Source organism: Cucurbita maxima, unplaced genomic scaffold, assembly GCF_002738345.1.
Source record: "Cucurbita maxima cultivar Rimu unplaced genomic scaffold, Cmax_1.0 Cma_Scf00007, whole genome shotgun sequence".
NCBI lineage: Eukaryota > Viridiplantae > Streptophyta > Magnoliopsida > Cucurbitales > Cucurbitaceae > Cucurbita > Cucurbita maxima.
This window is the reverse complement of record NW_019272023.1, coordinates 1,228,689-1,247,034: the sequence shown is the minus strand read 5'-3', so window position 1 is coordinate 1,247,034 and position 18,346 is coordinate 1,228,689. Positions and strand designations below refer to the sequence as shown.

At 36.7% G+C, this 18,346-nt stretch overlaps 5 protein-coding genes across 6 annotated transcripts; 3 read left to right on the top strand and 2 right to left on the bottom strand.

The window, feature by feature from the left end:
- Nucleotides 1–205: 205 nt before the first annotated feature.
- Nucleotides 206–2,426, bottom strand: LOC111481644 (growth-regulating factor 4-like). Of its 2 annotated transcripts, none has more exons than XM_023127183.1 (4): nucleotides 1,924–2,426; nucleotides 1,630–1,821; nucleotides 913–1,282; nucleotides 206–735 (listed from the first exon to the last, which is right to left on the bottom strand). In XM_023127183.1, the coding sequence occupies exons 1-4, from the start codon at nucleotides 2,183–2,185 to the stop codon at nucleotides 252–254; spliced, it is 1,308 nt and encodes a 435-aa protein (XP_022982951.1). In that variant the 5' UTR covers nucleotides 2,186–2,426; the 3' UTR covers nucleotides 206–251. The 2 variants fall into 2 exon arrangements, with proteins under 2 accessions (XP_022982951.1, XP_022982952.1); XM_023127184.1 differs by having other exon boundaries at nucleotides 1,633–1,821.
- A 2,224-nt stretch (nucleotides 2,427–4,650) lies between these two features.
- LOC111481783 (GRB10-interacting GYF protein 2-like) lies at nucleotides 4,651–6,702 on the top strand. The gene is made up of 4 exons (XM_023127376.1): nucleotides 4,651–5,119; nucleotides 5,927–6,037; nucleotides 6,140–6,220; nucleotides 6,389–6,702. The coding sequence occupies exons 1-4, from the start codon at nucleotides 4,919–4,921 to the stop codon at nucleotides 6,461–6,463; spliced, it is 468 nt and encodes a 155-aa protein (XP_022983144.1). The 5' UTR covers nucleotides 4,651–4,918; the 3' UTR covers nucleotides 6,464–6,702.
- Nucleotides 6,703–8,250: 1,548 nt separating this feature from the next.
- Nucleotides 8,251–10,448, top strand: LOC111481647. Its single transcript, XM_023127186.1, has 3 exons — nucleotides 8,251–9,212; nucleotides 9,549–9,711; nucleotides 9,807–10,448. The coding sequence occupies exons 1-3, from the start codon at nucleotides 8,562–8,564 to the stop codon at nucleotides 10,277–10,279; spliced, it is 1,287 nt and encodes a 428-aa protein (XP_022982954.1). The 5' UTR covers nucleotides 8,251–8,561; the 3' UTR covers nucleotides 10,280–10,448.
- A 1,316-nt stretch (nucleotides 10,449–11,764) lies between these two features.
- On the top strand, nucleotides 11,765–12,397 carry LOC111481980 (dehydration-responsive element-binding protein 1B-like). The gene has a single exon (XM_023127606.1). The coding sequence runs from the start codon at nucleotides 11,765–11,767 to the stop codon at nucleotides 12,395–12,397; it is 633 nt and encodes a 210-aa protein (XP_022983374.1).
- Nucleotides 12,398–16,415: 4,018 nt separating this feature from the next.
- On the bottom strand, nucleotides 16,416–17,080 carry LOC111481761 (ethylene-responsive transcription factor ERF024-like). The gene has a single exon (XM_023127350.1). The coding sequence runs from the start codon at nucleotides 16,956–16,958 to the stop codon at nucleotides 16,416–16,418; it is 543 nt and encodes a 180-aa protein (XP_022983118.1). The 5' UTR covers nucleotides 16,959–17,080.
- Between the last annotated feature and the right edge of the window lie 1,266 nt (nucleotides 17,081–18,346).

The window sequence follows — 18,346 nt, the reverse complement described above, 5'->3', positions numbered from 1 at the left end:
GGTAAGTTATGTTCTAGAAAAAGTTGATGAACAAGTTTAAATCAATAAATATAACAACCTTTTGTATGTGTGATAGAACGTGTTTGGTAGTAAATCATTGGTAAAACAATAAATATCACAAGAAAAACAAAATCAAACATAAACATCCTTCAACGAATCACATTCAAACAGCTACGAACTGTGGCTTCAAATAAAAGTTTGGTTCTTTTTTTCCAGACAATAACACATATTAGATAGATGCAACTTTATTTTTAAGTGCTGATAAAGTTAGCTTCCGAGTTGGTTGTTCTTTGCAACTGATGCAACACAGTAGTGGGCAACGAGTTCTTATTGGCGGAGCGCAGCGCCTCGGCGAGCGGTCCGCCCATCGACGCCATTTGTGTGGCGGCCCATCCAGCAGCCCAATTCAAATGCATGTGCTCCCCGTCGATATTGCCATTTTGATGAAGATGAGGGTCGCCACTGCCTTGATCAGAGCCTCCTCCTGTTGACAATTTCAATGACACGTCGGAGGATGACGACGGCGGGTTCCCAGCTACCGAAATTGAAAGGGATGTCGGATTCATTCGTTGGCTGGCATTGCTGTTGTCGCTCCCACAGTCACCATTTTCGGACCTCGGCCAATCGTCGAAAAAATGCCTCAAAATGTGGCCGTCGGATTTTCCGTCTCCGGCGGAGGCCTCTTTTTGGGATTCATAAAAATTCTTATTTTCCGGTAAGGAATCAGAGGAAGCACTGCAGAGAATAAAAAAAAATTAAAAAAAAATGGGAATAAATAAAGTTAGAGAAAAGGGACAATGAATTGAAGCGAAGCATTATTAGGCAGAAAGTTAGTGGTTGGGAAAATGGAGTGTACGGCTAAAGAATCATAAACAGACAAAAATTTTAAGTGGGACCCAAATAAAATCTGACCCTTGATTGAGATGGAGAAGATCAACGGATGGGGTTTGTCCACATACACAAGAATATTTCCCACTTTCCACCGTCGAAAAAGGCCGACCACCGCCGCCACCAACAACACGGTTAGCGTTAGAGCAGAGAGAACCACCGCCGCTGGATACAGCGGCGGCGGTGGTGGTCGTGGTGGTCGTGTAGGTGGGTTTAGTCGTGGTAGTTTCCACAGGCTTTCTTGAACGGTTACGGCCACGGTGCATATGGCGCTCACAGTACTTCTGCCCCGCGACCACATCTCTTGAGCAACGCCATTTTTTGCCGTCGGTTCTCCGGCACCGACCTGGCTCTGGATCCATGGCGGCTCTGCCCCAATACCCTGCTTGTAATACTGAATATCCAAAGTCATTTTAAACAAAACCCTCATTTCAGTGATAACCAAAAATTAAAAACCAAGAAAGAAATGGAGAACAGATCAATTGACTTTGATTAAGAACATATTTGAGCGTTACTTCAAAAGATTCATTCCAAAAACATGTTCTGAATTATTTCAAAATCTAATTCCAAACATGCCACAAGAGTCGAGCTTTTTCTAAAATGGATCGCTCTGTATTTGCAAGAACATTTAAAGAAAATGTATATAAAGGGTTATGAAGTAAAAATTTGAAGAGTTTTCTTACGAAAAAAATCTGATTCCACCCACAAAAAGAAAAGGGAAATGGGCGAAATGGGACTTACAAGAAGTGGGATAGTGGGGGAAATGTTGAAGAGGATGATGAAGAAAGAGGGGGGCAGTGGAGGAGAGAAGGCTTTTCTTGATGGGGTGGAGAAGCTCCGGCGGTACAGCGACGCCGGCCAACATATATCGGAAAATGAGAGCCTGAAGCTCGAGTTCGTGCCTTTGAGCCACACTGAAATAACCCAACGTCCCTGTAATCAAATCAAGGCAAAGACAACCAAATAACAGAGCAGTTAAATGGAGAAAGAAGAAAGGTTTTGAAGAGGAAAGGAAAGAAAAAGAAAAGGGCTCACTGGGTAATCTATGAGAAGAAGAAGAAGACGTTGAATCTGGAAATGCTGACAACATATTGGAAGCTTTGGAGTCGTTAATGGAACCAGGAACGAACAGAGGAAGAACAGAGGAGCAAGAAGACGGCTGTGGCTGCTGCTGCTGCAGCCGATGAGGCTGTTCGACAAAAAACTTACAGATTTTAGCAGAATGTTGCGGCTCTTCCACCTCCTCCTCCTTCTCTGACTCCGCCTGCCTTCTACACTTCTTCAGATCAAAGTCCATTGACAGAGAAATACCAAAAAAACAGAGCTTTTGACAGAGAAATATCTATGCTTCTGTTGGGTTTTTAATATTATGCTGCTGCCTTCATTTTCATTGGGTATTTTCAGGGGAGAAAAAAGCTTCTTTTCTTGGCAGTATTCAGGGAAAAAAAAAGGGTTGGGTATCTGACAATGTAACCTGCAAAGTTTGTTTGAAGAGCAGTGGAGGAGGAGGAGGGTTAGGCAGCTGGTAGGGGCACTTAGAGTAAAAGATGTTCAGACAAGACAGATGAGATAAAGGGGGCAGAAGAAGGGTTTACAACTCTCTAAGTAATAAATTAAATCTAACGTGCGTATACACCAGCTTTGACGATAAGTTTGAAAGAAAAAGCTCAAAGAGAACTATAGTTGTCTTACCTCATTTTCTAGTCATGGATACTTTTTTTCACAATTTTGTTTGATACTTGTAATACATTCAACCTATAATGTTAACTAGTTCATCCTTTCATAGTTGCTAAACTCGGTTAAAAAAAATATGTTACTTTGAGATGAACAAATCGAAGTCGATAAACTGAGCAGAAGTTGATGGATCGAAGTGTCTAAAAAGGACTTAAAACATCGAACCTAATGAATAGCTTATTATTATTTTATAAATATAAATTTTAAGAGATAAATGAAAAATGTACTAAAAAAGAAGTAAATGAAAAGGGAGAGAAAATAAAAGCTGGAGACTGACCAAACCACCGGCCTTTCGGTCAACACAACCGGACATAAAACACGTTTGTGTTCATTAATGAAGGAATCCATTGGAGGACACTTTGATGGAGTAAAGTTTTAAAAAATTAAAAAATATTATAATTATTAGCTTAGAGTGAAAATGGTTCCCATTTTATTTTAAAAAATACGATTAAGTTTCAAAAATTTTATTTTAAAATTTAAAAATACTCTTAGATTAAAATTTTTAAAAAATTCGTATGAAGTGTGAATAGATGATTTTTGTTCCTCTCTATTTCCCTAATTTTATCCACAGCTTTAACAAAAATAAAAATAAAAAAACAAACATATGAGCTTTGTTGTAAATTTGAAGAGAGTTGGGAGTTGGAGGGGATTTTGGGAAACTGTAAGGGCATATTTGTAAACGTGAAAAGTAGCAAAAGCAAAGGAAGGCACACCTTGGGATCCATTGCTGGGCCCCACCCTGCTCCTCCACGTCACCTAATTCGTCTCTATCCTGATTAATTCCAAAAATATTTAGGAAGTTTATTTATTAAAATCTTAATTTAATTAGAAAGGGAGAGACAGGGAGCATACGACAATCTCAGATTCTGTCAGAAAAGTGCTCCCAAAAATTCAAAAACAGCTCCTCACGTGCCTCCCCTCCCTTCCCCCTTTCCCTTTATTTTCTATTTCCTTTTTACATTTTTTGTGCCACAGAAACCAAACAAAATTATAAACAAAGGAGGTGCACGCCGGCACGCTCTGTATCACGTGCCCCTCCACCTGCCTTTTTTTTCTGGTCTCAAAAACAGCTCTCTTCGGTGCATCCACTCCCATTGTAACACTAACTTACGCTGGCTGCTTCTTATTGGACCACGCGGCGTCATTTTCCTTTGGGCCCAAATTCAATTGGGCTTTCGTCCAAATTAAATGGGCCGACTCCAAAACTACTGCCCCTTAAAAGGGTACTGCCTTCCAATTACTTACTCATTTATATTATTTTATTGTCTTTTAATTTCGAATAATATTTTCTTTTTTTTCATACGCATTCTAATTTATTAAAATATGGTGACAAAATTATATATCACACGCTCTAAACATTATATGTATATATATATATATATATATATAACCTTAATAAAAGAAGAAGAAGAAGAATTGAAATTCAAATAGGAGGGCATAATTGTCAAACTAACACGAGAAGAAGGGTATAATTGGAAAAAATGTTTGATTCAAAGGACAGCAGGCAGCAGCGGCAGTTAGTGTTCTAAAAAGCCGAACCAAATAATGGGCCCTATGGCCCACTTGGGCCCATCAGTTTGACTTGCAACGGCCCATCCAAGAGGGCATTTTTATTTTTAATATACACAAGGCTGCGTTTGGTTGCGCAGTTGAACGGTATACGGACAAAATTAATGGGTGAGGTCCTAACCCCAAACAAACCCGACAGTTGAACTAAAACGCTTCTATATTTATTTAATTATTTATTATTTAATTTATTTAAATTGATTCTCTGTTTTTGTTTTTGTTGTATAGTTGTTAATTTATTTTCAATAATTTTTTGAAATTGTGTATGGTACATAGCCATCAGTGGCAGTGGTTGGCAATTGGGTCTTTTCACCTAATGCTTTTCTATTATTATTTATGCCATTTAATTTTACACCTAAATTTTTATTTCTAAATTCTAAATATAAAAACCAAAATTTGTTTTTTTTTTAATAAATAAAGTAAGAAAATAGAGCTTGAGACCGTTTTTAAAAATTCAATTAAAAAAATATTTAAAATGTAGTGGCAGTGGAAAAAGGTGAAGGGAGAGGGTGCATTGTAGTTTATAAGTTCTTTGGTATACCCTGAGCTGAAAAGATTGAAAGACAGCGCAAACCCCATAATTTCTAAAGCAAAAGCAAAAGCAAAAGAACAGAGAGGAAAAGTAACGAAACCCAGAAAGAAAGGGAGAAGAAGAAGAAGAAGAAAAGGGTTTTGTGGGTAAGGGAATGCAAATTGAATAGAGTGAGGAACAGAGGAAGAGCAGCCATAAATGGTGCAGAACAGCACAGGAAGCTTAAGCTTCAGCAGCCATTTGTGTAAGGAAGATGAAGAGATTTCGAGGTCGGCTCTGTCCACTTTCAGAGCCAAAGAAGAGGAGATCGAGCGGAAGAAGATGGAGGTCAGAGAGAAGGTTCAAGCCCAGTTAGGCCGTGTTGAAGAAGAAACCAAACGTCTCGCTTGCATCCGTCAGGTAAAATTTCGGGGTTTTTCCTCCAAAAGTTTCATGGGTTTTTCTTAGATTTTGGTTTATGAGACACCCTTTTAACTTTTGTGCTGTGTTTTACATGAATTTGGTGGGTTGGGTTTGGGGGGAAAATAGGACATAAAATTGTAGAACATCTCTTGAATCTGAGTATCATTTTGGGTAAATCTTCGTCCAAAATGTCTGTGGACAAGGGATTTTTAACCCATTTTGCCTGATTTAGTTCTGTTATCTACGGCGTATGGGATTAAATTAATATGTTGTGAAGGGATTAGAAGCGGCTCAAATCATTGTAAATGTCCATGATTTCCGACGGTTGGTGCTAACCACATAATCAACAATGCTTTGGTGTTGGTGGGTCGTATGAGTCATGCCATTCTTAGATTAGCTTAACTGGACAAGTAATTATAGAACAAGAGTATGTATGTGTGACTGTTCAAACCCACTACTACTAGATATTGTCACTTTGGGCTTTCACTTCTAGCTTCCCTCAAGGTTTTAAAACACATCTACTATGGAGAGGGTCTAGCCTGACTCCCACCAGCGCCTTGCACCGTTCGATGACTAGCTCTAAAATCAATTGTAACCGTCCAAACCCACCACTAGTAAATATTGTCATCTTTGAGTTTTTCGTTCTGGGCTTTCCATCAAGTTTTTAAAACGCGTAGTTTTCCACACCCTTATAAGGAATATTTCATTCTACTATGAAACAAAATATGGCAATGGCTTGGAATTGGTTTTTTTTTTTGTGCTCTTGTTGTTTAGTTTCATGAAACGAAGTGTTGCAAACACCAGGAGCTCGAGGCGCTGACCGATCCAATGAGGAAGGAAGTGGCACAGTTTCGTAAGAAGGTTGACGCCGTGAACAAGGAATTGAAGCCTCTGGGACATATCTGTCAAAAGAAGGTAAGGCATGGGGGAAGGATTAGCGCATTGCTTAGCATATAAGATGATATTGCATTCTGTGAATCTCAATGATTGAGCTGATGTTTGCATCCTTTGTCATAGGAAAAGGAGTACAGGGAAGCCCTCGAAGCCTTCAACGAAAAGAACAAGGAAAAAGTTCAGCTAATCACCAAACTAATGGAGGTAAATTCCCCTGAATTCCTTTAGTTTTCCACGATTTCAACGCATCAGTTCGTTCTGCCACTGTACGAGGCGACTCGAATGGCCTCCATTAGTTAAAAACTGTGTTTCCTTTCGTGTATATTCGTCTGAGTTTCAGTTGATGGATTGATTTGGTTTTTTGACGAGCAGCTGGTGAGCGAAAGCGAGAGGTTGAGGCTCAAGAAGCTGGAGGAGCTGAGTAAGAACATCGATACGATTCGATAACCATATCGTTTTGACAAACTGATAACCCTGTGTTTATTAGGCTTTGGCGTGTGATGTATTTAATCTAAAGAACAAAAAGGAGCTGTGTTTGTGTATTAGTTGAAATGTTGGCGTTCCCTTTGTTTGTGTGTATTTTCATAATTTCTCTGTTTATTTATTTTTCGTTTTCAGAAGTTAACTCAAAAAACATTTTAACTCATTTTAGGAAGGGAAATGACTTATCTATCCTTTTGTTTTTGTCTTTGTTTTTTTGTTTTTTGTTTTTTTCTCTCCTCTAATGGGGAATATAGATCCATCTAACGGCTATTTCAAGCTGCTTCATTTAATAATTAATAACAAATTGCATAATTTAATATTTATATTTTAAATATTAAATTATCCCAAACTTGAGAGAGATTGTCGTACTTGGTTGGGCCCATAGTGGAACCCATTAGTCTTTTTGGCCCATATAAGTCGGCCCGGCCCGTATCCAAACCAACTGACCATATAAGACCTATACGCTACATAAGATTTTTTTTTAAAGAAATTTCTAAATGATTAATTCTCAAATAAATAAATATGTATTTAGAAAAAAATTAATCACTTGTTTTAAATCAATTAAAACTATTGAAGCAATTTTGTCTTAAGAAAAATATGATGTCAATTAAATAATTATTATTTATGAAATTCAAGTAATTATTTTGGATACATCATTAATTTGTAATGATGTGAATTATTCAATCATTTAGTATTTTTAATTATTAAATCAAATATTTAGAGAAAAATTAGCATAAATTTCTAGAACTACTTTAATTTATTTCAAACTATGAGACACCGGCAAGCCTGTTACTATTATTATATTTTAATAAATTAAAAAAGCAATATTATTAGTAGATAAAATATAGTGTTAACGATGTTGATGCGACGTCGTATGATGGCATTTGACTTTGACTACAGTTGCGGGGTCCACGACATGCTCAGACAGACTTCAGACCGTGGCTCAGACTCGGGTGCTATTCGATTGAAGTTGCACACGTGGGAGAACGTCCTCTGTTGGCCCAATTTTTATGCTTACGTGGACGAGTGCACCAAATCGTTGGTGCACTCATAAACTCGCTCACTTTTTATTTTATTATTTTATTTTGTCGTTGGAGGAAAAATGAAATTTTTTTAGGGGTCCCATTTAGATTTTGCTTTTTGGTTACTTATTTTTTAAATTACATTACGCAAGAAATATTTGTGGGCTCGCCTCAACGGCCTTTTCACTCCCCCACCACTTCAATATTAATATTCATGCAAATATATATCCTATTTAATTTTGAAAATATAAATGGGATTAAAATGCATATGTTAGGGAGAGATTTTTCGTTTTACTCTCCAATCGATATGGAATCTCTTCGATGTCTAATTCTGATACTATTTGTAATAGTCCAATCTCAATATCGAATTCGATAGGGAATCTCCCGCATCTATATTTAATATTAATAGTAAGTGAAAATGGAGATCCAAAAGGGAAAGGGTGGGATGGTGGGGGGAGGGGTGTTTTTCCAGAACCAATCAGTCTCTTTTTCCAAAAGGACAGTTTTGTCCACAATCTGCAGTTTAAAAAAAAAAAAAAAAAAAAAAAAAAAAAGTAAATTGAGGGAAGTTTAAATTAAAGGTGCGAGTAGTGGGATTGGATATGGACTGGACAGCCGGGTAGACTGACCACATCACGCTCCCCTCCTTCCTTCACCCTTCTACTCTCTCAATTCTTTCATTAATTAAACCCTACCCTATCATAATTAGAAGTATTCCTACTACTTCTACTCTATCATATCATAGCATACACGTCTGTACTCATGATTAAGCGGAAGTATTCCGACCCATGAAACACACCAACACAACAGTATTTGCTGTTAGTTGATGTCCTTCTCACAGTTTAGTTTGTTTTGGTCGGTTGTATTTCTGTCAACTTCCGAATTCATCTTTCATAGCTTCCATACCGACTTTATTTGTTCAACTTGGGATTACTGAAATCCAAGCCCTCAACAAAAGACATGTCTTCGGATACCCCATTTTAGCTTTCGTCTTCTCTCTGAATATTCACTTCCCTTTTGCAGGCTCAAAAGAGATATCCATGGCACAAAAGCACTTACACGAGCTTCTGAAGGAGGATCAACATCCCTTTCTCCTCGCCAATTTCATCGCCGACAGACGCTCTCTTCTCAAACTTCCTACCCCCAAATCTCTTTTCCAGCTCAACCGCTCAAAACCCATTTCCGATTCCTCTGATTTTCGCCGGAATTTTTGCCGAAGCGCTTGTTTTTTCTCTTTCACTCACTCCCCTGATCTCATAACCTCTTCGCCGCTCTTTGAATTTCACTCTCCGGTCAAAACTCCTTGTCCAAACCACAATGGCACTTTCCTTCATGTTCCGGCTACAACGGCCGGTCTTCTTCTGGAAGCTGCTTTGAGAATTCAGAAACAGTCAACGGCCGCGAACTCCAAGTCCCTTGGCAAATCGAATGGCTTAGGGTTTTTGGGTTCTTTTCTTAAGCGTTTGACTCACCGTGGCCGTATTCGGAAGCGAGAGATCTGCAGCGACGGCCGGAAAAACGGTTACCGTGGCAGCCCGCCATTGCCGGCGAACGAGAACGACTCTGTTTCCCGGCAGAGTAATTTATGCAATAGCCCTTTTCGATTTGTGCTTCAATCGAGCCCCTCCTCCGGTCACCGGACGCCGGAGTTCTCTTCGCCGACGTCTTCTCCGGCTCGCCGGAACCATCAGGTCTTGCTTATTTCATTACTGTTTTCTTTTCATCTTTCAATGTCATGGCATAAAAATTGCATTTTTATGAACCGGCGTTCTCCAGCAAACGACCAACTGTCGGCAGTGTTATGTAAATTCTCTGAAATTACCGCCGGAATGTTGCAGTCTCCGGCGTTAAAACACGTCAACCCCACCAAAAGCACTGAATTTTGGCGAACAAACTGATTTCGTTCATTTTCAATTCCATACACACTTTGGTTTACCAAAACCAACTAAATTAAAGACCCTTTTCACAAGCATTTTTGTTTCTCAGTTTGTGAATTTTTCTTTGCCCTGTGTTTACACAAATTACAGGTCAAAGATGCAGAAAGCTTGAAGAAATTGGCAGTTGAGGATGAGGAGGAAGAGAAAGAACAGAGCAGTCCGGTGTCCGTGTTGGATCCTCCGTTCGAGGAGTACGAGGAAGGACATTATGAGGATGATTACAATTTGGATCGCAGCTACGCCATTGTACAAAGTATGTAAGCATGATTCAACCAAACTGCTAATCTGGATGTAAATTTGGGCCTGTTTTTTATCTGCTCATGTTAATATTTGTCCTGTTTTGTTCAGAGGCGAAGCATCAGTTACTGAAAAAACTTCGAAGATTTGAGAGACTAGCAGAACTAGACGTAGTAGAACTCGAGACCTTTCTACTAAAGGACGAGGACGAGGACGAAGACGAACTTAATGATGACGCTGACATTGCTCATCTCGACGACGACGAAAGCCATGACATCATGGAACACAAAAATGGGAGCTCAAGGTTCCAAATTCCTCCAAAGCGACTCATCTCCAATCTCGTTACGAAGGACGAGAGAGACGTGGTCGTGATCGAGAAGAGAGTGTTGGTGAGATCGGAGTTGTGGAAAGGGGTGGACACGAACGCTATCGACGTGATAATGAAGCAAGATTTGAAGGGAGAGGTTGATGGGTGGAGCAGAAATGGGGAGCAGAGAGGAGAAATAGCCATAGACATAGAGCTTGCTATCTTCAGCTTGCTGGTGGAGGAAATGCAGACTGAGCTACATTTCTTAGCTCATTAACACTGCAATTGAGTGAGTGAGTAAATTAGTTTTAGGAACATAAAATCTGACTTTATGAGCATAGGTTTAACATTTGTTTAGTAGAAAGATTAGGATGAAAGGGAGAACACTATGCTTTGTAAATTTGTTATCCCTCCATATATTATCACGGTGAGTTCTGATTCGTGGATCGCTAATTGTCTGACCTCTTTCACCAAAGTTGTAACAGTCCAATCCCACCGCCATTAAGAAGTTTCCAGCCTATTATAAAAAATGTTTCATTCATCTCTTCAACCAAACCTGAAATCTCACAATCCACTCCCTTTGAGTCCAACATCTTCGTTGGCATTCATTTCTCTCTCCGATTGAGGGGAAGGACACCAGACAATGTGTCAAGAAGGATGTTGGACCTTGAAGAGGTGAATTATGAGATCTCACATAGATTGAAAAGAGGAATGAGTGGTACTGAGAATGCTAGGTCTAGAAGGGGGTAGAATGTGAGATACCATATCAGTTGGAGGGAAACAAAAAAATAATGATAAATTTGTATATTTATGAATTTTGAAATAAATATTTATCGTATGAGCAATGTAAAAGGTATTCGCAGAAATAACGATATGCCTAGACTATACGTTCTGACCACTGTTAGCATCCCCATTTGGGCCACCGGTTCACGCTCTACCAAACTTTTTTTATCCCCCACCCCTAAATTTTATTTCTCTAATAATCAATATAAAAAAAATCATAAATTTAACATTTTGATTAATTTTTTGTGTCCCTAATCCTACATCTTTGAAAATTATAATTTCAGCCCTACTTTTTTTTTCAATTTATCCGTATTTTTTTAATAATCTTTATTCTAAATTATTGAAAACAGATATATTTTGGTCTTCAATGTGTACACATCTTTTTAACTACATCCCATGTGTTTTAAAAGCTTATATTTTATACTTAAAAATTGCATTCGATTGTAACAACTTTGAAGCCCAAGATCGAAAAAATTATATTAAATTATACAATATATATATATATATATATATATATATATATATATATATATATATATATATATATATCTTTAAACTTTGTCGTAAATTTTAATTATTCATCTTAATTTTAAAAAGTTCGGTTAAAAAATAAGAATGATAATTTAAATTTTTTAATTTTATACCACATCATTTTTCATCTTTTATTTTAACAAAAAAAAATTAAGAATAAAAGTGAAATTGTTTAAATTTGAAGGAATGATTGAAAACACGACATAACCTTTTATTGGAAGGAAAGAAAGGGAGTAGAATATGGAAGTTAATTTCAGCACGTGACTTTTCTGGCTGCACGTGGAATATAAAAATGTGGCCCAACAATTTGACCACGTGTTTCACATTACACTTTTTTTTTTTTTTTTCCTTGGAAAATAAAATTAATAAAATATTCTCTAAATAGTTACGAATATAATATACAGCTCCGTGGAGTATCATTAGGGCATCCACATTTATTCTCTATCTAATGCCTTCTTCATCCTCCAGCTCAACCAATGAACACCTTCCGCCGTCGCAGAAGACGGCCTCCACGAAGCGGAAGGCCGGCCGGAAAAAGTTTCAGGAGACCCGCCACCCGATTTACAAAGGCGTCCGCCAGAGAAATGGAAAATGGGTCAGCGAGCTCCGGTGGCCCAACAAAAATTCCACCTTTTGGGTCGGAACTTTTTGCAGCCCGGAAATGGCGGCGGTGGCGTACGACGTAGTTGCCTTGACCATTAAAGGTGAGTCTGCACCACTCAATTTTCCAAATTGGACTCACTTATTTCCCCGAGTTACGTCGTCGTCATCGTCCATAAACGATATTCGAACGATGGCAATGGAGGCGGCGGAGGCATTTACATCAAGCAATAGATTATCGTCTTTGTCGTCGTCATTGTTATGTTCTTCTTTGATGTCGGAGGAGAAGATGATACCGGAAGTTTTAACGGAAAGGTTGGTTTTGGATGAGGAGGAGGTGTTTAACATGCCGGTGATAATCGCCGGTATGGCGGAAGGGTTGATTCTAACACCGCCAGGAATGAAGAGAGGTTTTAACTGGGAGGAGTATGAAGATACGGTGGAGTTGTCATTATGGAGCGACGACCGAGAGAAAAACTAGAAGATCTTGTTTATGAAGATGAATAAAATGGAGAAAATTCTCTTTAAAAAAAAAAAAAACAAATAGTCTCCCCTTCACGAACATGAATTCTAAATATTTGCATTATTTTTGTTCTTAGATGGATTGAATTAGATGAATTTAGCGAAGGTTGGGAATTATGCTAAAAAAATAAAAATTTATTTAATTTATTATATTATTAATTAGATAATATGGTATATAATAATCATGAAAATTTTCTAATGTATGTTCATAAATGGAAATTATACAAAAATGTTTACGTGGTAATTTTATTATATAAAAATATATTATCGATTTGAACAACCTTCTAAAAACTAAATTTGTTACCAAATATATAATCCAAAACTTGTAATATAATTAATTTTAGGTTCACTCTCTAAAAATTGCCAATAGTATACATTTATGACCAAATTTGCCTACAAATCATCTAAGTCCACTGCATATATTGTCCGCTATAGTTTGTTGTATATCATCGTCAGACTCATGAATTTAAAACGTATTTATTAGAGAGAGATTTTCACACTCTTATAAGAATCCAACCGATGTGGAATCTCACAATCCTCTTGAGGGCCAATGTTCTAGCTGGCACACTGCCTAATGTCTAATTTTGATACCATTTGCAACAAAGCAAGCCCACTAATAGACATCGTTCACTTTGACCTATTACGTATAATCATCAGTCTCATGATTTAAAAAATGCATCGGTTAGGGAGCAATTTCTACACTTTTACAAGAATTCAGTTGATATGGGATCTCATAGTTGTGGTTTAGAATTGGATTAAACAAGACCTACATTTTTTATTATAATTTTTAAACACCACGTTAACTCAAACATAACTCCAATGATTAAACTTGTTATTATATGCTAACATTAGCTATGATATTTAGTGGATTTGTTCAAATTTGAATTTTGGACTTTAAATCCTTTTTAAGTTTTTGGTAACCCACCCAACAATATCCATGTTGGTGTGGTCGGTGTCCTTTAATAACGACACGTCGGTTTGTTTTTCTCCAACGCCAATAAATCAAGTCACACTCAACGATATGTCGGGTTCCGGTGATTATCAACATGCGCCTGCCTTTCCTTTTGTTCAAGCCATAGTGCCATCATTGGTCCCCATAGAGGAAAAAAGAAGACAAATCATTGTTTATCTTTTTTATGAGCTCCATTTTTCACATGCCCTTAATTTTTATTTATATTTCTATTTAGATTAGATTAGACCATTGGGTCCTCTTCTTTTTCTTTTATTCTTTTTTTCTTTTTTATAGCGCAACAAAATTTACGAAAAACTTGAATATAACGTTATATAACTTAAACTTATCATCTAATTAATTTCAGGGACTTACATGCAATTTGACCATCCATATTTGGTCAAACGGATCATGGTATGATACAAAACCATTTTTTTTTTTTTTTTGTCAAATTTAATGAGTCTCTAAGTTAATAACGTGTAACTTTATCGGTAATTTAAAAATAATGATGTGTCGGTTTATGATTGGCTGAGTTTCTATGGAAAAAGTCGAAAATGGTGTATATTTTATAAATATTAAAAACAAATGTGTGAAAATAAAATTTCATATCTACCCACTCACAGAAAAAAGAAAAAAGAAATATTGCCTTCCTAAAGCTATAGTGAGGTGGGGCCATGAGCAACAAAAATATATTAAAGACCAAGAAGGTGCCCCATAGGCTCCGACATAAAAGCGAATTGGGCCGACCAGCCCACTAACATTCTCATTTAACCCAATAAAAAACACAAAGCTGGGCTCTTACTGGTGCTTAATCTTTGATGGGCCTTGTTTGACCCAAAACTTGGGCTTGGGCCCATTTAGCCATTAATTAATTAATTAATTAATTTTTTAATTATAAATAAATTTGACGTATGTTTTAAAATGATCTGTTTGGTGGAAGGTATTTATTTAAGGCGGAGATATATAAGATAGGAAATGTAAGCATGATCGTGGAAGAGTAATGATGATTAAGCTTTATTTGGTGCTTAAATCATCTTGTATCTCGCAATTATTACCCTAATTGACTTTCTCCATCCACATCTATTTTTTCTTCACTATTATTATTTTATCATCAATGCTAAAAAGATAATATTTTGAAATTTAGTAACTAATTCAAAATTAAATTCAATATATATACATATATAAATCTCATAAAAACTGACATATTTTTAATAGGATGTGATGTGAAATAGACAAAAAGAAAAACAAAGTTGAAGAAATGATGTGGAGATACTTTGAGGGGAAAAGAAAAAAAAAAAAAAAATCAACTTTCTCTATAATTTTGTCTTAGAAATTTTAATAATTTTGAAGTCAAACTTAGTTAATTAATTATATAATTTTGTGGTGAATAATATTATTATTATTTTACCCATAAACCATTATATACGTTGTTATATATATATATATATAAAAAGATGACTGGACTGCGGCTATCCAAGGGGGGCCCTATTTGAAATAGGTGGTTTAAAGAGGAGTTGATGTTCGGTTTTGATGTATGAGAAAGGAAGGTGAGGAATAAATAAATAAATAAATAAATAAATAAAACTAAGTCTGCGACGCATGAGAAAGGAAGGTGAGGGGTCGGTGTTACGTTTCTTCTGCAGACATTCCATTGCTCACTCACAACTTCTTAGCTCCACAGAATGAGTATGACATCTCAACAATTTCTTTTCTTTTTCTTTTCACGTCTTAACCTTTGAAATGGGACGCGCCATTTTCCTGCACCATGTTACGTTACTCGTTCATTTCACTCACATATATTTTAAAAAGAAATTTATCGTTTAATTATAGACTTTTAGTGATTGAGCAAATGAAAAATAAAATGTATATTTGTTGGTATAGACAGTGACTTTCAATTATTTTAAGTTTTTTTTAATTATCATATTCTCATGATTACTTTCATCTCGATGTGATCTCAATTCAATTTATGTATCCCTCCTTTACTCGGATGTCATAAAAATTATTATTATTATTATTTTTTTTTAGAGACATACCATTTTTTCTAATAATTTAGCTATTATTATTAAAGGTATTTTTAAAAAAAAGAAAAGAAAAAGAAAGAAGTTGTTACCACACAAACTTCATTTTTAGAAATAGAAATTAAGAAGTAAAATGTTGGTTAAAGAAGCTTACTTTCACACCAATGAATGAGCTTCTATACTAACTTCCCTTATCATTTTGTCTCATTTTTATCACACAAATTTCTTCTATATTATTTTTGTTTAACTTCCATTAAATTTATAATCCTTTTAAAAATGCGACTAAAACAAATTTGAGAAAAATCGATGTGATGTTTGACACACCCATTTCGATGCTCAAGTCATAAAATGAAACTACGAAGCGAGCTCCAAGGTCTTTCTAGGCTGGGGGCATGCTCGAGACACACCTAGAAGGAATTTGAGCTATTTTAGTCCCACCCTCCTCGACCTTGATCGAAGTGGCCACGTGGGCTTTCGGTCCATGGCATAGCCCTCTCAAGATCTAAATTGTGTCTTAAATAGGATTGATTGAGTCATGGTGCTAGTCGAGTATGAGTCATATCTGTTGGATGATAAAAGTCCCACATCGGCTAATTTAGGGAATGATCATGGGTTTATAAGTGAGGAATACTAACTCCATTGGTATGAGGTCTTTTGGGAAGCCCAAAGCAAAGCCATAAGAGCTTATATTTTAGAGGAGTATATAAATATTATTATAAAGATACAATAGCAACCACACATATGCTTAGAAATTAAATTCCCTGTTGACTTAACCTCCCAACTTGCTTCGGTGTGTGCTTTTGCTTTTGCTTTTGCTTTTTTCAATGGTTCTCCCATGGCGGCTGAAGAAGACGAAGAAGAAGTATAATTAAAGAAACTAATATGAAGGGTACCATATAACAGCACCTCCCTTTATATATATATATATATATATATATATATATATGGACATACAAAGTTTATAAATTTATACTTAATATGTATAGTTGTAAATATATTATTAATGTTGTTTAGGGAAAGTTCCAAAGGTTTTGATTGCCGTCATCGCGGTCGTCATTGCCATGGACATTGAAACGGGGAGGGCTAAGAAGCATTCCTTCGGCCATGTTGATTAGAACATTAGGCATATCGAAGATTAAATCCTCATCAACGAACTCATTTCCCAATTCATTTTCATCATATCTTGTTCCGTACGAAGAGTTAGTTCCAGAGAAGTTACTGCGGCGGCGACCGTTATTATTCCGTGCCTCGATGGCGGCGGCGGCTGCACCAAGGGCAGCGGCGGCGGATGCGGCGGCAGCTTGAATATCAGAAGCAGAGCGAGAGGCGGGGACAGGGAGAGAAGCAGCGGAATTGGGGAAATTGAGCTCGGCGTCCTGGCCTTTGAGGGCGAGGGCTGCAACGTCGTAAGCGACAGCAGCCATTTCAGCGGTTGGGAAGGTTCCTAACCAAATTCGGTTGGGTTTCCTTGGCTCGCGAATTTCGGAGACCCATTTTCCGGTGGTGCGCTGGCGAATGCCTTTGTAGATGGGGTGGCGGCCGGAGGAAGACATGAAGGGAAGTGGGAAGTGAGGATAGGAGGAGGAGGAGGGAGGCGGCGGTGGGGTTGAAGAGGATGGTGGAGGGAAGCCATTTATGGGGGCGGGGAAATGGAGGGAGGAGGAGGAGGAGAGTGCAGACCAGTTGGAGATGAACGGAGGTCTGATGAGCGTTTGGGTGGAAGGCACAGGCGGAGACAGCTTGGTGATTTTGGGGACAAAACACAAATGGATTTGTTTTTTGAAACTTTTATAACGTCAGAATTTAAAGATACTATGGATATGGAATTTGAGTTCACAGATTTGGGGTCTTAATCTCAATTACGTGGACAAACCCAATTGGTCCAAACATTGTGGGAAATTACATTCATTTGGACCATCATAAACCCTACTCATAAACACAAACCTAAAAAAAAACCCTAATTTTTAATTACATACACACAAAACCCTAAATCTTCTTCATATTCTTATGCCAATGAATACTCGTTTTTTGGAACGAGCGATATATGAATAAACCAAGACAACATCTAAGTGAGAGTGATCCGAAGAATAGGAAGACTACAAAAGACTTAAAAAAATAAAAGTTACTTCCTGTACCAACAAAATGCACCTTCCTTTTTATGGCTCAATCACAAGAACTCTGTAATTAAGTGTGTTTTGGTTGGAACAATTCATGTTGAGTGACCTGAGCATTTTCTTAAGATGCATGTAAGTGAGAACAAAATATGTTATAATAACTCGTGTTAGTCTGTGGGTATAATCTTCACTTTTAAGAAGCAAAGAGCAAGTAACGTGACCATATTGTACATACTCGAGATTTTGAATCTTGGACATGATTCATTGTATACAAAAAGAAGATGAGATTGATATTATGAAATTTAGATTAAATAGAATTATGATGTATAGATAATTTAATAGGTTTAATAACTTAGTCACATGATTAAGTAATTTGTATAATAATGTATTAGTCTAATTGATATTAAACCAACCAGATTAAGAGATTAAACATTAAATGAAGACCAAATTTATAGTGTAATCTACATCACAACTATATAAGCTTAATTATATTAAATATTTGGCATTATGAAACCATCCTTAAACCTATTAATTTATAAATCCTCTAAGGGATTAGCTTGCATGTGAAGTAAAAGAAACAGTAGATTAGTGAGAGACTAATCACCTAATTAAAATAGTGGTTTCTAACTTCACCATCATTATGTTTTATAGAATTTGAAAAATGGGGTTTCTACACGAATTAATATTATATATTACATGTAACTCCATGAATGAAATTACTTTTAATTTTATTCTCTAAGGATTAAGAAATTTTAACGTTCTTATCCTATGTTAATGATGCTTTATTATTTGTAAATGTTTAATATTTGAATAAGTAGAGTTTTTTT

What these genes read in the sequence shown, in the direction of transcription:
- LOC111481644 (XM_023127183.1), bottom strand. Translation starts at nt 2,185, where the DNA reads ATGGACTTTGATCTGAAGAAGTGTAGAAGGCAGGCGGAGTCAGAGAAG. An exon ending in CCCCCACTATCCCACTTCTT is followed by an intron (nt 1,283 to 1,629) that starts GTAAGTCCCATT and finishes TTGGATATTCAG; the next exon opens with TATTACAAGCAGGGTATTGG. An exon ending in CTTCTCCATCTCAATCAAGG is followed by an intron (nt 736 to 912) that starts GTCAGATTTTAT and finishes TATTCTCTGCAG; the next exon opens with TGCTTCCTCTGATTCCTTAC.
- LOC111481783 (XM_023127376.1), top strand. Translation starts at nt 4,919, where the DNA reads ATGGTGCAGAACAGCACAGGAAGCTTAAGCTTCAGCAGCCATTTGTGT. An exon ending in GTCTCGCTTGCATCCGTCAG is followed by an intron (nt 5,120 to 5,926) that starts GTAAAATTTCGG and finishes TGCAAACACCAG; the next exon opens with GAGCTCGAGGCGCTGACCGA. An exon ending in TAATCACCAAACTAATGGAG is followed by an intron (nt 6,221 to 6,388) that starts GTAAATTCCCCT and finishes TTTGACGAGCAG; the next exon opens with CTGGTGAGCGAAAGCGAGAG.
- LOC111481647 (XM_023127186.1), top strand. Translation starts at nt 8,562, where the DNA reads ATGGCACAAAAGCACTTACACGAGCTTCTGAAGGAGGATCAACATCCC. An exon ending in CGGCTCGCCGGAACCATCAG is followed by an intron (nt 9,213 to 9,548) that starts GTCTTGCTTATT and finishes CACAAATTACAG; the next exon opens with GTCAAAGATGCAGAAAGCTT. An exon ending in CAGCTACGCCATTGTACAAA is followed by an intron (nt 9,712 to 9,806) that starts GTATGTAAGCAT and finishes TGTTTTGTTCAG; the next exon opens with AGGCGAAGCATCAGTTACTG.
- LOC111481980 (XM_023127606.1), top strand. Translation starts at nt 11,765, where the DNA reads ATGCCTTCTTCATCCTCCAGCTCAACCAATGAACACCTTCCGCCGTCG.
- LOC111481761 (XM_023127350.1), bottom strand. Translation starts at nt 16,958, where the DNA reads ATGTCTTCCTCCGGCCGCCACCCCATCTACAAAGGCATTCGCCAGCGC.